This window comes from Manis javanica, chromosome 11, assembly GCF_040802235.1.
Source record: "Manis javanica isolate MJ-LG chromosome 11, MJ_LKY, whole genome shotgun sequence".
In the NCBI taxonomy this organism is placed as follows: Eukaryota; Metazoa; Chordata; class Mammalia; order Pholidota; family Manidae; genus Manis; species Manis javanica.
Genome location: NC_133166.1, coordinates 33982929 through 33997101, shown reverse-complemented (window position 1 = coordinate 33997101; position 14173 = coordinate 33982929). Strand labels below are relative to the sequence as shown.

General features: G+C 35.3%; 1 protein-coding gene across 9 annotated transcripts in view; it reads left to right on the top strand.

Annotated features, from left to right (window-relative positions):
- BTBD10 (BTB domain containing 10) overlaps positions 1 to 14173 on the top strand; it is a 76897-nt gene that overhangs the window by 36699 nt on the left and 26025 nt on the right. For 8 of the 9 annotated variants that reach the window (XM_073216243.1, XM_073216244.1, XM_073216245.1 and 5 more), the window contains 2 exons: positions 7707 to 7903; positions 9697 to 9982. The exons of the other annotated variant lie outside the window; for it this stretch is intronic. In XM_073216243.1, the coding sequence (XP_073072344.1) occupies positions 7707 to 7903; positions 9697 to 9982 (483 nt within the window). The remainder of the gene's footprint in view (positions 1 to 7706; positions 7904 to 9696; positions 9983 to 14173) is intronic. 9 annotated transcript variants of the gene reach the window in all.

Sequence of the window (14173 nt, the reverse complement as noted above, 5' to 3'; positions counted from 1 at the left end):
TTCAGTGTATTTTTTCATCTAACATACTGTTACTTTAATCTCTGGAAGTTTAATTTTTTTTAATCTTCTCTATCTATCTATAACATTTTGGAGGAATATGGTTATAATGACTGTTGTAATGTCTTCGTTTCTAATTCTAAGGTATGTTGGTTGTGGGTTGATTTTGATTGAGTTTTTTGTCTTACAAGTTATATTTTCCTCCTATGCATGCCTGGTAATTTTTTTTTGAAAGGAAAATGAAAAATTGTCTTTATTTGCAGACCATGTGGTCTTTTTATTAAGGTATCATTGATGTATACACTCATAAAGGTTTCACATGAAAAACATTGTGTTTACTACATTCCCTGCATTATCAAATCCCACCACACCCCACTGCATTCACTCTCCATCAGCGTAGTAAGATGCTGCAGAGTCACTACTTGTCTTCTCTGTGCTACACTGTCTTCCCTGTGACCCCGCCACACCATGTGTATCAATCATAATACCCCCCAATCCCCTTCTCCATACTTCCCCATCCACTCTCCCCCACCCCTCCCCTTTGGTAACCACTAGTCCCTTCCTGGAGTTTGTGAGTCCTGCTGCTGTTTTGTTCCTTCAATTTTGCTTCGTTGTTATACTCCACAAATGAGGGAAATCATATGGTACTTGTCTTTCTCTGCCTGGCTTATTTCACTGATCATAATACCCTCTAGTTCCATCCATGTTGTTGCAAATGGTAGGATTTGTTTTCTTCTTATGGCTGAATAATATTCCATTGTATATATGTACCACATCTTCTTTATCCATTCATCTACTGATGGACACAAGTTACTTCCATTATCATGGCTATTGTATATAGGGGTGCACATGTCTTTTGGATTCTGGGGTCTTGTTTTCTTTGGATAAATTCCTAGGAGGGAATTCCTGGGTCAAATGGTGTTTCTCTTTTTAGTTTTTTGAGGAACCTGCATATTGCTTTCCATAATGGTTGAACTAATTTACATTCCTACCAGCAGTGTAGGAGGGTTCCCCTTTCTCTTCAGAAAAATGTTGCTCATGTTTATATTCAAGAGATTTTTGCCTATGTTTTCTTCTAAGAGTTTTATGGTTTCATGACTCACATTCAGGTCTTTGATCCATTTTGAGTTTACTTTTGTGTATTGAGTTAGACAGTAATCCAGTTTCTTTCTCTTACATGTAGCTGTCCAGTTTTGCCAACACCAGTTGTAGAAGAGGCTTCCATTTTCCCATTGTATATCCATGGCTTCTTTATCATATATTATTTAACCATATGTGATTGGGTTTATATCTGGGCACTCCATTCTGTTCCATTGATCTATGGATCTGTTCTTGTGGCAGTACCAAATTGTCTTGATGACTGTGGCTTTGTAGTAGAGCTTGAAGTCAGGAAGTGTAATGCCCCCAGCTTTATTCTTCCTTCTCAGGACTATTTTGGCTATTTGGGGTCTTTTTTGGTTCCATATGAATTTTAGAACTATTTGTTCTAGTTCATTGAAAAATCCCTATTTTGCTACAGATAAAATCTGTAGATTGCTTTAGGCACGATGCCCATTTTGACAATATTAATTCTTCTATCCATGAGCACAGGATGTATTTCCATTTATTGGTGTCTTCTTTAATTTCTCCCATGAGTGTCTTGTAATTTTCAGAGTATAGGTCTTTCACCTCCTTGGTTAGGTTTACTACTAGATATTTTGTTATTTTTGATGCAATTGTTTTCCTGATTTCTTTTTCTGCTAGTTCATCACTAGTTTATAGGAATGCCACAGATTTCTGTGTATTGATTTTGTATCCTGCAACTTTGCTGATTTCAATTATTAGTTATAGTAGCTCTGGGGTGGATTCTGTAGGATTTTTATGTACAATATTATGTCATCTGCAAACAGCGACAGTTTAACTTGTGCCTTGCCAATGCCTTTTATTTCTTTGTGTTGTCTGGTTGCCATGGCTGGACCTCCAATACTGTGTTGAATAAAAGTGGGGAGCGTGGGCATCCTTGTCTTGTTCCTGATCTTAGAGGAAAAGCGTTCAGGTTCTCACTGTTAAGTATGATGTTGGCTGTGGGTTTGTCATATATGACCTTTATTATGTTGAGGTACATGCCCTCTATACCCATTTTGTTGATAGTTTTTGTCATGAATGGATGTTGAATTTTATCAAATGCTTTTTCAGCATCTATGGAGATGATCATGTGATTTTGTCCTTTTTTTTTGATGTGATGTGTGATGTTGATGGATTTTCAAATATTGTACCATCCTTGCATCCCTGGAATAAATCCTGCTTGATCATGATGGATGATCTTTTTGATGTATTTTTTAATTCGGTTTGCTAATATTTTGTTGAGTATTTTTACATCTGTGTTCATCAAGGATATTGGTCTGTAATTTTTTTTTTTTTTTTTGTGGTGTCTTTGCCTGGTTTTGGTATTAGAGTGATGCTGGCCTCATAGAAAGAGTTTGGAAGTATTCCCTCCTCTTCTACTTTTTGAAGAACATTAAGGAGGATGAGTATGAGGTCTTCACTAAATGTTTGATAAAATTCAGTGGTGAAGCCATCTGGACCAGGGTTTTTGTTCTTAGGTAGCTTGATTACCAATTTATTTTCGTTGCTGGTAATTGGTCTGTTCAGATTTCCTGTTTCTTTCTGGGTCAACTTTGGAAGGTTATATTTTTCTAGAAAGTTGTCCATTTCTTCTAGGTTATCCAATTTGTTATCATTTAATTTTTCATAGTATTTTCTAATAATTCTTTGTATTTCTGTGGTATCTATAGTGATTTTTTCTTTCTCATTTGTGATTCTGTTTATGTGTGTAGATTCTCTTTTTTTCTTGATATGTCTGGCTAGGGGTTTATCTACTTTGTTAATTTTCTCAAAGAACAGCTCCTGCTTTCATTGATTCTTTCTGTTGTTTTATTCTTTTCTATTTTATTCTTCTTCCTCGTGTTAGGAGATCTGTGCATCTCCATGGCCTGAGAGACTGTTTCCTTCCCCAGATTGGGGAAGTTTTCAGCAATTACCTCCTGAAAGACACTTTCTCTCTCTTCTTCTTCTGGTACCCCTATAATGCAAATATTGTTCCATTTGGATTGGTCACAGAGTTCTCTTAATATTCTTTAATTCCTAGACATCCTTTTCTCTGTGCCTCAGCTTCTTTGTGTTCCTGTTCTCTAGTTTGTATTTCATTTACTATCTCCTCTACTTCATCTTATCTGCTTTTAAATCCCTCCATTGAATGTTTCATTTCAGATACTGTATTTTTCAAAGTTTCTGTTTGTTTCTTGAATTTCTCCCTGAGGTCTTGAATATTTTTCTGTAGCTCTGTGAGCATGTTTATGATTTTTATTTTGAAATCTTTTTCAGGAAGATTGGTTTGTTCGGTTTCACTTGCCCTCTTTCTGGTGTTTGTGGGATTTTGGTTTGTACCAGGTTCTTTTTGTGTTTCATATTTGTAATAATAACTTGATGTAGGCAGCACCCTCTGGTGCCTAAAAGCTCTACTCTCTGGAGCTGCTTGTCCTTGGAGTGATGGTGGGGTTTGTAGGCGAGTGGCCCTGGTGCCTGCTGGGAGGAAAGAGCCCTTTTCTGCTTCCTGACTGCTGTGCCTGCCTCTCCTGCAAGGGCTAGTGGACTGAGCTTGCAGGAAGGAGCCTCTGTGCTATGCCGTAGTAGGTGCCATAGGCAGGGCTGCCCTCTGGATGGCCTGGCGCGATGGCGGGGACAGCAGGTTTGCAAGCCAGTGCTGGCTGGGTGGAAGGAGCGGCAGGCTGTATATCTGGGTGCGAGGCCTTGGGACTGCATTGCCAGCCAGGGGGGATAGAGCACCTGAAGCTCCTTAAAGTTCCCAACCAGCTGGGCTGAGTGTGCTGTGACAATTTTGTTCACCTGTCCTTTCTCCCAAGCAGCAATTTGTGCAATCCTTGCCCCTTTAGTTGCCCTCTCACTGTTAGGAAGTCTCTCAGAGTGCATGCCTTTCTTTTATCCTAGAGTGGCTGGTTGTGGGTACCTGTTTTCCCAAGTGGTTGGAATCTCAGTCTCTGAGTATTCTACCTGTCTTAGCTTTCCAACCCCACTAATCTCCAAAGCACCATGTAATGTAGGTTCATGCTCCCAGAGCAGATCTCCAGGGCTGGGTGTTCAGCAGTCCTAGGCTTGGGTCCTGCCAGATCACGGCTTTGGTACTTTACACTTTTCTGTGAGGTCTTCTCTTTTCCCCAGATGTAGGCAGTCTGTCACAGCCTTCTTTCCCATTGCCCTTTTAGGATTAGTTGTATTTGCTATATTTTCATATTATATATGGTTTTGGGAGGAGGTTTCTGTCTCACTTCTAACACTGCCATCTTTAAGCCTTTTCCCCGTGCCTGGCAGTTTTTTATTAGATTCCATACATTGTGAATTTTACCGTATTTAGGGACTGGGTATTTTTTGTATTCTATTCATATCCTTGAACTCTGTTTTAGTATTCAGTTTACTTACTTGGAAATTGATTCTTTCCAGTTTTGTTGTTAAGATTTGTTGAATGTGATTAGAGCAGTGCTCAGTCTGGGCCTTATTCCCATTTCAGAACCAAGATCTTTTAGATTTTCTCCCCAGTATCCTATGAAGTACGTGGTTTTTCCAGCCTGACCCATTCCTGGGCACTGTTTCCTCTAGTCTTTTGAGTGGTTCTTTCCCCAGTCTCATGTTTGCTCACATGTGTGTGCTGATTGGTACTCAGCTCAGTATTCAAGGAAGATTGCAGATCTCTGATGTTTTCTGCAGTTCCCTCTCAGGGGCTGTTTCCCAAGAACTCTAGCCACTTACAGTTCCCAGGCTCTTAATTCCATATCCTTAACTCAGAGGCCACCAGATTCTGCCTGGGTTTCATATCCCTGTGTTTACTCTGGAAACTCTCTTGCAATAGTTTTTTCAGTAGAAGATAGTGGAAGTTGATTTTTTTTTTCCCAGTTGGTTTTGAGAGCCAAATGGCTGGTAAAGGCTGATAAGTTGCTTTTATTTCCTAGAAGTAATTGGTTCATGTGTTGTGTTTATCTCATTTGTTTTCTGTTTTTCATGGTTCACTCTTTTTCTTTGCCTGATGTACTTACTGTGTCTTGCAAACCATTGTTTCATACAGGGAAATAAATTCAGTTCTTGTTACTCTGTTTTGGCTAGAAGCAGATGTTGGGGCTGATGTACCATCTCCTTACCTTAATTCATCTCAAACTCTTTTAAATACAACATGAAGCAGAGTTATCCCATCTGAACTTGCTTGTGTTTATTTTCTTAGTACATGTTAATTATTTCTGCCCTTAGAGTGTTTTCCTCATCTAAAATTATTTAATTAAGTAGAATAGGACATAATTATAGTCTTCCATGACATCTGGTTTTCAAAGTCTGTTTCAGAGTACATTCCATTTGGGAATGAAAAGAAAGGATGGAAACATATGACACCCTTTGCATTTATTTAAAATCTAAACAGTTTGGAAATGAAGGCAATATTTCAGCAGAACATATAGCATTGCTTAATCTTTCAGCTATAGCATTGTCTGATAGAAATGCTTTTTCAGTTAATCAGTCTACTTGGCCCTTTTTCAATCAGAACATTTATTCTGCCTGTGTTTGCCTTAGTCGTAGTTAAGTTTGTGCCTTGTCCATTAAATTGTCAATTAGGTTCATATTTAGAAATGAATATTATTAGCACATTTAAAACTTAACAGCTAGGATAAATTGAGGAGTTATTTTTTCCCAACATATAGTTCTTGTTCTAATATTTAGTATGTATTACTATTATTCTAATAACATGTAATCTTTTCTTTGTCCTTCATCTGGACATGAACCAGAAATTCCATTCTTTCTACTCTAAGGTTTTTAACATAAATGCAGTAGGATCTTTTGATTTGTTTTACGTAAAGAAAAAAAGGCTGCAATCTTACTCTGATTTTTTCAGTAGAAAGATTGTGGAAGTAGATTTTTTTTTCCAGTTGGTTTTGAGAGCCAAATGGCTGGTAAAGGCTGATACGTTGCTTTTATTTCCTAGAAGTAACTCTTAGGGTAAATACAAAGTCAGCCGTGTCTTTGTAGGCTGTTATATTGAGGAGAAAACTGATTTTCATGATGAAAAACCACAAATAACAAAACAAGGTGGTAGAGTTAATAAGCCAATAAAAGATGATCCTGTAGCACTCCAAGATTTAAAATTGAATCATTAGGAAGATTAAATTTTAACTACTGTTGTTTTGGTGAAGGAGAACAGGGTAATATTATGGAGGGGGCACTGAAATGAAACAAAGGCTTAGGTTACAGTATTTATTAGCATATCCAGTAAATACTGTGTGACTGAGTAAGTCTTATAATTTTGAACTTTAATATCCTCATCTGTCATAATGAAATGAATTAATATTTAATAATATAATAGGACTAAGCAGACTGATTATTCACAAAAGAATGGACAATTCTGTTATGCCAGGTACATTGCTGGTCAGTTTATTTGTTGTAATTTGTTTAATCCTCATATTAAACTTAGAAAATAGATATAACCTATATTTTACAGATGAGGAAACTAAGGTACCAAAATGTTAAGTAACATTTGCCATGTTGAGCAATCAACTATTAAAGGACAGTTTGATTCTAAGTATTTACTCTAAGGCCATGAATTTCCTTCTATTTCTATTTCTTCTCCTTCTAGAAATTATAATGTGTTTAATACATGAGCCATGTTATTTGCTAAGATGGTAAAGTTCTAAATGCCCTAACTCTGGATCTTCCTTTTTTTTTTTTTTTTGTCAGTTTTCCTACCTGCAGTGTAGTCTGATTATTAAAACTTTATTTGTCAGCATCTGGTTCACCAGTGACTAATCCTAATCTACAGTGGTATCTTCTTCCTGTAAGATCTTAAAAGCATTTGTTATCTTTCACTCATTTATTAGTTATGTATTTGAGATTTATTTTGCATTTGAAATTTGGGGTAATTTTTGAATTGTTTAAATTTCTACATGTTCACATATTTTTGCTACATTTAAATCATAAGCTCCTGGAGGGAGTTTCTCTACTAGCATGTAGCACAGTGTTGTTCACATAATACATGTATCTTTATACATAATTGGGTGAATGAATTCTGTCAGCTATACTATTTTAGTTGTCATTCTGTTATTCATTTCTCATGGGCAAATTTATTTAAGATGTTTAAAAATTTTTAAGTCTGACTTTATACAGCTAAGCTTTATAGAGAATTGCTTTTCAAAAATTTTGAAAAAGTTCAATCAAAATCAAAATGAGTTGATTGAAGTTAGCATGTAGACTTATTTGGGAGGGAGACCAGTGATTTTGCCCATACCTCAATTTTTTTAGTATTCCAGAAGTTGATGCTTTTTCCTGTCTTCCCCCCTCCCCACCCTGCCAACCAAAGCATTCAAAAAGAACGTTTAAGTAATATTTAGGAGATCTGGGTGGTCACCACTGCTACTACTAAACTAAAAAGCCAATTAACCTTTCTGGGCCTTAGTTTTCTCATACTTAAAAACTGAGTTGGATTATGTGATCTTTAAAGAAATAATGTTCCAGAATTTATGTAACTTACAAGTTTAATGTAAATTAGGTTTCAGAATTATAAAGTAGCATTTCATTCTTGCACATCAGAATATTAGTAGTTTATGGGTTTGTTTTTCTTTTAAAGTGTTTATCAGCTCATGTTCTACTTCCATGGTTAATTTTATTTTCTAACTTATCAGTACCCCCTCACGTGTTGCTAAAGGAGTTGTCAACCACACCAAAATGAGTCTACATAGTACTAGTGGGGGACATGAGAGATCGAGAGACAGACGGAGGTCCAGTGATAGATCACGAGATTCATCTCATGAAAGAACGGAATCTCAGCTTACTCCGTGTATTAGAAATGTTACTTCCCCAACACGACAGCACCATGTTGGTATGTAAAATCAACTAACCTTCCCGTTTTTAAAAGCATGCATTTACATTTTAAAGTAGTAATGACAATGAATTATGCCTAATTCTTCAGATAAAATTAACTCCTATTCACCTGCTTTTGTTTTAGCTTAGCTTGGGTCTTGCTGTGAACAAACAACTTATTAAGTCAAACTTAAAAGTGAAATTTTTTGAGTCTTGCACAGTCTTAGAAGCAATTTGTAAAGCGTTTAGAACTGTGATATGTGGAATTTTAAAATCTTTCAAATTGGTTTTTATGGGATATATAGCAGTGATTTATTTTAAAATAGTTTGTAGTAATAAATAGAATCCTTGGTTGATCATGCTAAAAAACGGCAATGAAAGCTAGACCATGATGAAGTAATTTATTTTGATCTTTGACGTTTTAAATTTAATAATGAAAATATGGAAGATCCTAGGGAAAGCATGAAATGTTTTGTTTTCTTGACAACTAGCCCAGATCTTTTTCTTCCTTTCCTACCCAATATTATAAATGAACATTATTATGCCAAGGTAAATATATTGTGTGACCATAAAGCACTAGTCTGAAGCAGAGGTGTCTAAGAAATGTGAGTTTGCTCATTTACATTTACCTCTGGAGAAGGGGCAGTGAAATACTTTACCTTAACTAGTTGAGGTAATTTCAGATTGTTATAAATTGAAATCACTTACTTTAGTGTCTAATTATGCAAAGAAGTTGTCAATATCTAAGGAGGTTCTTAAAATTGGACTAGTACTGATGAGCCAAAAATCAACCAGAGTATAAATAAAAATTGAGTATTTGTTTATATGCAAAGTTCAGTATCTGGGAAGAGAATAGGTGGATGTAATAAATTATTTTATTCAGCAAATTTTGCTTTTGGGATGCTACCAGCACTGTGTAAACAGGCCATAAAAAGGAAGTGCGTGAGTATCTCTGGATATACAGCAAAACTAATTGTATAATCAGTAGAGTTGTGCAGAGTGTTCTAAGCAGCCTGAGTCATGGAGGAATTTGGCAAAAGCTGATGAAACTAATGAGTTGGAGGTACATTTTTAGGTCATCTTTAGAGTTTAGTGATCTAGCCTCTAAAGGGAACGTAATGATAAAAATGTAGTTTTAATTTCCCTTTTGTGAAATATTGGAACAGCTAAAGAGAATTTTCTGAATTTTAACTATTTCCTACCTATTAAAATTATAGATAATAATTATATGATCCTATAAAATTTGTAGCAGTGCTTTATTCAACAAAAGTGAGAATGAAAAGAAAGCCATGTATTATCAGCTATTAAGACCATTTTATTTGGTGGACATTAAAAGTAATTTGAAAAAATAAATACTTCCCATTTCTTCCTTTGAGACCTTCCTTTTGTAATGTAAATTGCTGTTTTGGGGATGCCCTTATTAACATAGTGAGATTTGGTATTCTTATTAATCTTTTATTAATTTTCAGTGCTTATTTGACTTGTGAGAATATTCTGTTTCTTGGGTTTTTTTATATTTTGAAGTAGAGTAATAACATGAAATTTACCTTAATTTTGATCTTAGCCTTGGTCAACATTAGTCAGTATAAATCTTCTTAAAAGTCTACAAAAATTAATTATTTTAGAAAACATTTTTATGTCCTAGGTTTTTTCCCTGTGAAAAAAATTAATATGGTTTCTGTGAAAATGTTATTTAAAGTCAGGAAGCCGCAATTTAAAACAACTTTTTCTAAATCAGAAATTTTAAAAGATACATATAGATCTTGAATTTTTTAAAAGAAAGTTTGCATAACTGTAACATTTTTATTTCAGAACGAGAAAAAGATCACAGTTCCTCTCGTCCAAGTAGTCCTCGCCCTCAGAAAGCATCTCCAAATGGTTCCAGTAGCAGTGCTGGTAACAGTAGCAGGAACAGTAGTCAGTCAAGTTCTGATGGCAGCTGTAAGGCGTCCGGGGAGATGGTGTTTGTATATGAAAACGCAAAAGAGGGAGCCCGGAGTGTACGAACATCAGAACGAGTGACGCTAATAGTGGATAACACTAGATTTGTTGTAGACCCATCCATTTTTACTGCACAGCCAAACACAATGTTGGGCAGGTTTGTATTAATGCCAGTTTTTTCTATTATTAATTATAGCACTTTCCCATTATTTTCTTTTTTCATTTTAATTTTACAGTAATTTTCTGTTAGAATGTAGTACTCCTATTTTACAGATAGAAGGACTGAGCTTTGGTAGTTGAAAACTTGCTCAAATTAATACAGCCAGAAAAAAACAGATCTTGAACTTGATTTTATTTCTATTGATCTTTGCTGTACAAATAAGAATAACAAATATATTAATTAATTAAGATACTAAAAGATCTCTACAGGTTGAAACCATAGATTATCTCTAACACTGAATTTAACAGTGATAATAGGTTTTTTTTCACTTGGGGCTACTAAAGTCAACCACTGAATACAAGTACCAGCATTGTTTAAGGAAACAAAACCCCAAACTTTGGTTAACTGAAAGTCAGCATGAGTTTTCAGTATGATGTAGAGACTTTAAAAAAAAAAATGTAAACAGTTAGCAGAGTGAAGGAGAAATAATAGTCATCTTCCAATCTGTGCTGGTCCAGAGTAATAGGTTAATGTGAACTGCAATCTTAAGAATGACACAGACCATGTAGACATGTTTTTCATTGTGTCCAAAAACACCTTCTAGGATCAAATCTATTTAGGGTCTAGTATCTTTTAATTGTAAAATTAGTATCTTTTTCTGTTCATGCCAGTTTAAAATGAAGGGGCATATAAATGGAATAGAAGTTTACATGAGGTAAAGAACTTGTGGTTTTTTCTAGGTTGCTTGTAACTATTTGGATGCCTTTGTGTGTATGTATAATAATTTGTCAGTATCTGTGAATACAGAATAAATGCTAACATATGATACAGTATGCATTTTGAGTAGGTAAAGTTTCCTTTTAATTTGGCACTAGACTTTCCATCTGTGAGAAAAACACACTTGAAATACAGGCTTTTATGTATTTTTAGTAGCATACAGGAAGATCATTGATGGAAACTATTTGGAGGATTACGTGAAACTGTTAATACTTTATATTTTTACCTAAACTTTAAAGAAACACAATTAAAAAGTAGATATTTGAATTTTTGCTTTAGTTGTTAGGCTACATTTTCTTATGACAAAACCCCAGAAGATTTGTGTATCTGTGTGTGTATCCGTATTGGTCTTAAAAACATAGCTTTCCTCTTTTGTTAAAAATACAGATATTTGAGAAAATACTTCTGTATGACATTTGACTCCCAAAAGGCTCTCCTTGTCTTGTTCTTTTTTAAATCATTGAAGGCTTCTTTTCATGTCACTTGACTACAGCATTATCTTTGGGAGTGCAAATTAATATTCATGGAAATTGTCAAAAGCACTTGGCATTCTTTTGGAGACTTTGAAATAAAAAAGCTTTTTGTTCTTTTTGTGTTATAACAAAAGAGGAAGCCATTTAAATTGGGAAATTGTTTGGTAGAATACTTAGATCAGCCATATTTCCTTTAGGAATGGTGGTATCTTTGAATTCAGAGGTTCAGTTTCCTTTAATCACAATTTAAGAATTTTCTTGGAATTAATGCTTTAAAATTTTCAATTTGAAGTACATAGATTGCAAAATGCCTCTTTTCTGAATAGTTACTATTAAAGGGCCAATTTAATAGTTACTATTAAAGTGACTTGAAAAAAATAGAAATCCTTTTGTGTTTTCCTTATGTAACAATCAATATTAAAAAGCTTTCTACTTATTTATTTAAACTTTCATTCTCCTCTTAACTTCTTCATTCCTCCCTATCCCAACATTTGATTGCATATTTTTCAATTCTAGGGTGCAAATGCAAGAATATTGAGCAAGATTTCTTATATTTATAGGTAATACTGTGAAAAGTAAAACAATCTAATATGGCTACTCTCTTACCATTTCCTAGTTTAGATTACCTTATGTGCAACATTATAGCATCAATTTTGCGATAAAGACAGCAGTTTTAAGGAAAAGGCCCAGTGGTTTCCCTTTTCCTTTTTTTTTCTTTCTAGTAAGATTAGTATAAAAATCACCTTTCCCTCTAGATTGTTTCCCTCTAAATGTTTTTTTTTTTCCTTAGAAGGGGCTAGAAGTTCTAACATTCTTTAGCTACTGAATTTTATCAATTGATTTTGTTTGTGTATAGGGAATCTATACTACTGTTCCCTTCCATCAGAAAGGTAACACTTTCAATATTCCTTCGTTTACTACATTTGCCAGAATAAATTTATGATAAAAATTCTTTAATTTAATGATATAATTTAATGCTTAAATTGTAATTCCTATTTACTTTTTTAAAAATTCATTTTATTATCATTAATCTACAATTACATGAAGAACATTATGGTTACTAGACTTCTTCCTTCACCAAGTCCCTCCCGACAAACCCCGTTACAGTCACTATCCATCAGTGTAGTAAGATGCTGTAGACTCACTACTTGTCTTCTCTGTGTTGCACATCCCTCCCTATGCCCCCCCACCCACATTATACATACTAATCGTAAGGCCCCCTATCTTTATCCCTGCCCTTATCCCTCCCTTCCCATCCCTCCTGCCCAGTCCCTTTCCCTTTGGTAACCATTAGTCCATTCTTGGATTCTGTGATTCTGCTGCTGTTTTGTTCCTTCAGTTTTTCTTTGTTCTTATACTCCACATATGAGTGAAATCATTTGGTACTTGTCTTTCTCCGCCTGGCTTATTTCACTGAGCTTAATACCCTCTAGCTCCATCCAAGTTGTTGCAAATGGTAGGATTTGTTTTCTTCTTGTGGCTGAATAATACTCCATTGTGTATATGTACCACATCTTCTTTATCTACTCATCTACTGATGGACACTTAGGTTGCTTCCATTTCTTGGCTATTGTAAATAATGCTGCGATAAACATAGGGGTGCATCTGTCTTTTTCAAACTGGGCTGCTGCATTCTTGGGGAAATTCCTACAAGTGGAATTCCTGGGTCAAATGTTATTTCTATTTTGAGCTTTTTGAGGAACCTCCATACTGCTTTCCACAATGGTTGAACTAATTTGCATTCCCACCAGCAGTGTAGGAGGGTTCCCCTTTCTCCGCAACCTTGCCAACATTTGTTGTTTGTCTTTTGGATGGTGGCAATCCTCACTGGTGTGAGGTGATATCTCATTGTGGTTTTAATTTGCATTTCTCTGATGACTAGTGATGTGGAGCATCTTTTCATGTGTCTGTTGGCCATCTGAATTTCTTCTTTGGAGAAGTGTCTGTTCAGCTCCTCTGCCCATTTTTTAATTGGATTATTTGCTTTTTGTTTGTTGAGGTGCGTGAGCTCTTTATATATTTTGAATGTCAACCCTTTATCAGATCTGTCATTTATGAATATATTCTCCCATACTGTAGGATACCTTTTTGTTCTATTGATGGTGTCCTTTGCTGTACAGAAGCTTTTCAGCTTGATATAGTCCCACCTGTTCATTTTTGTTTTTGTTTCCCTTGCCCGGGGAGATATGTTCATGAAGAAGTCACTCATGTTTATGTCTAAGAGATTTTTGTCTATGTTTTTTTTTATAAGAGTTTTATGGTTTCATGACTTACATTCAGGTCTTTGATCCATTTTGAATTTACTTTTGTGTATGGGCTTAGACAGTGATCCAGTTTCATTCTCTTACATGTAGCTGTCTAGTTTTGCCAGCACCATCTGTTGAAGAGATTCTCATTTCCCCATTGTATGTCCATGGCTCCTTTATCATATATTAATTGACCATATATGTTTGGGTTAATATCTGGGGTCTCTATTCTGTTCCACTGGTCTGTGGCTCTGTTCTTGTGCCAGTACCAAACTGTCTTGATTACTGTGGCTTTGTAGTAGAGCTTGAAGTTGGGGAGTGAGATTCCCCCCCCCACTTTATTCTTCCTTCTCAGGATTGCTTTCGCTATTCGGGGTCTTTGGTATTTCCATATGAATTTTTGAACTATTTGTTCTAGTTCATTGAATAATGTTGTTGGTAATTTGAGAGGGATTGCATCAAATCTGTATATTGCTTTGGGCAGGATGGCCATTTTGACGATATTAATTCATCCTAGCCAGGAGCATGGGATGAGTTTCCATTTGTTAGTGTCCTCTTTAATTTCTCTTAAGAGTGCCTTATAGTTTTCAGCGTATAGGTCTTTCACTTCCTTGATAAGGTTTATTCCTAATTATTTTATTCTTTTTGATGCAATTGTGAATGGAATTGTTTTCCTGATTTCTCTTTCTATT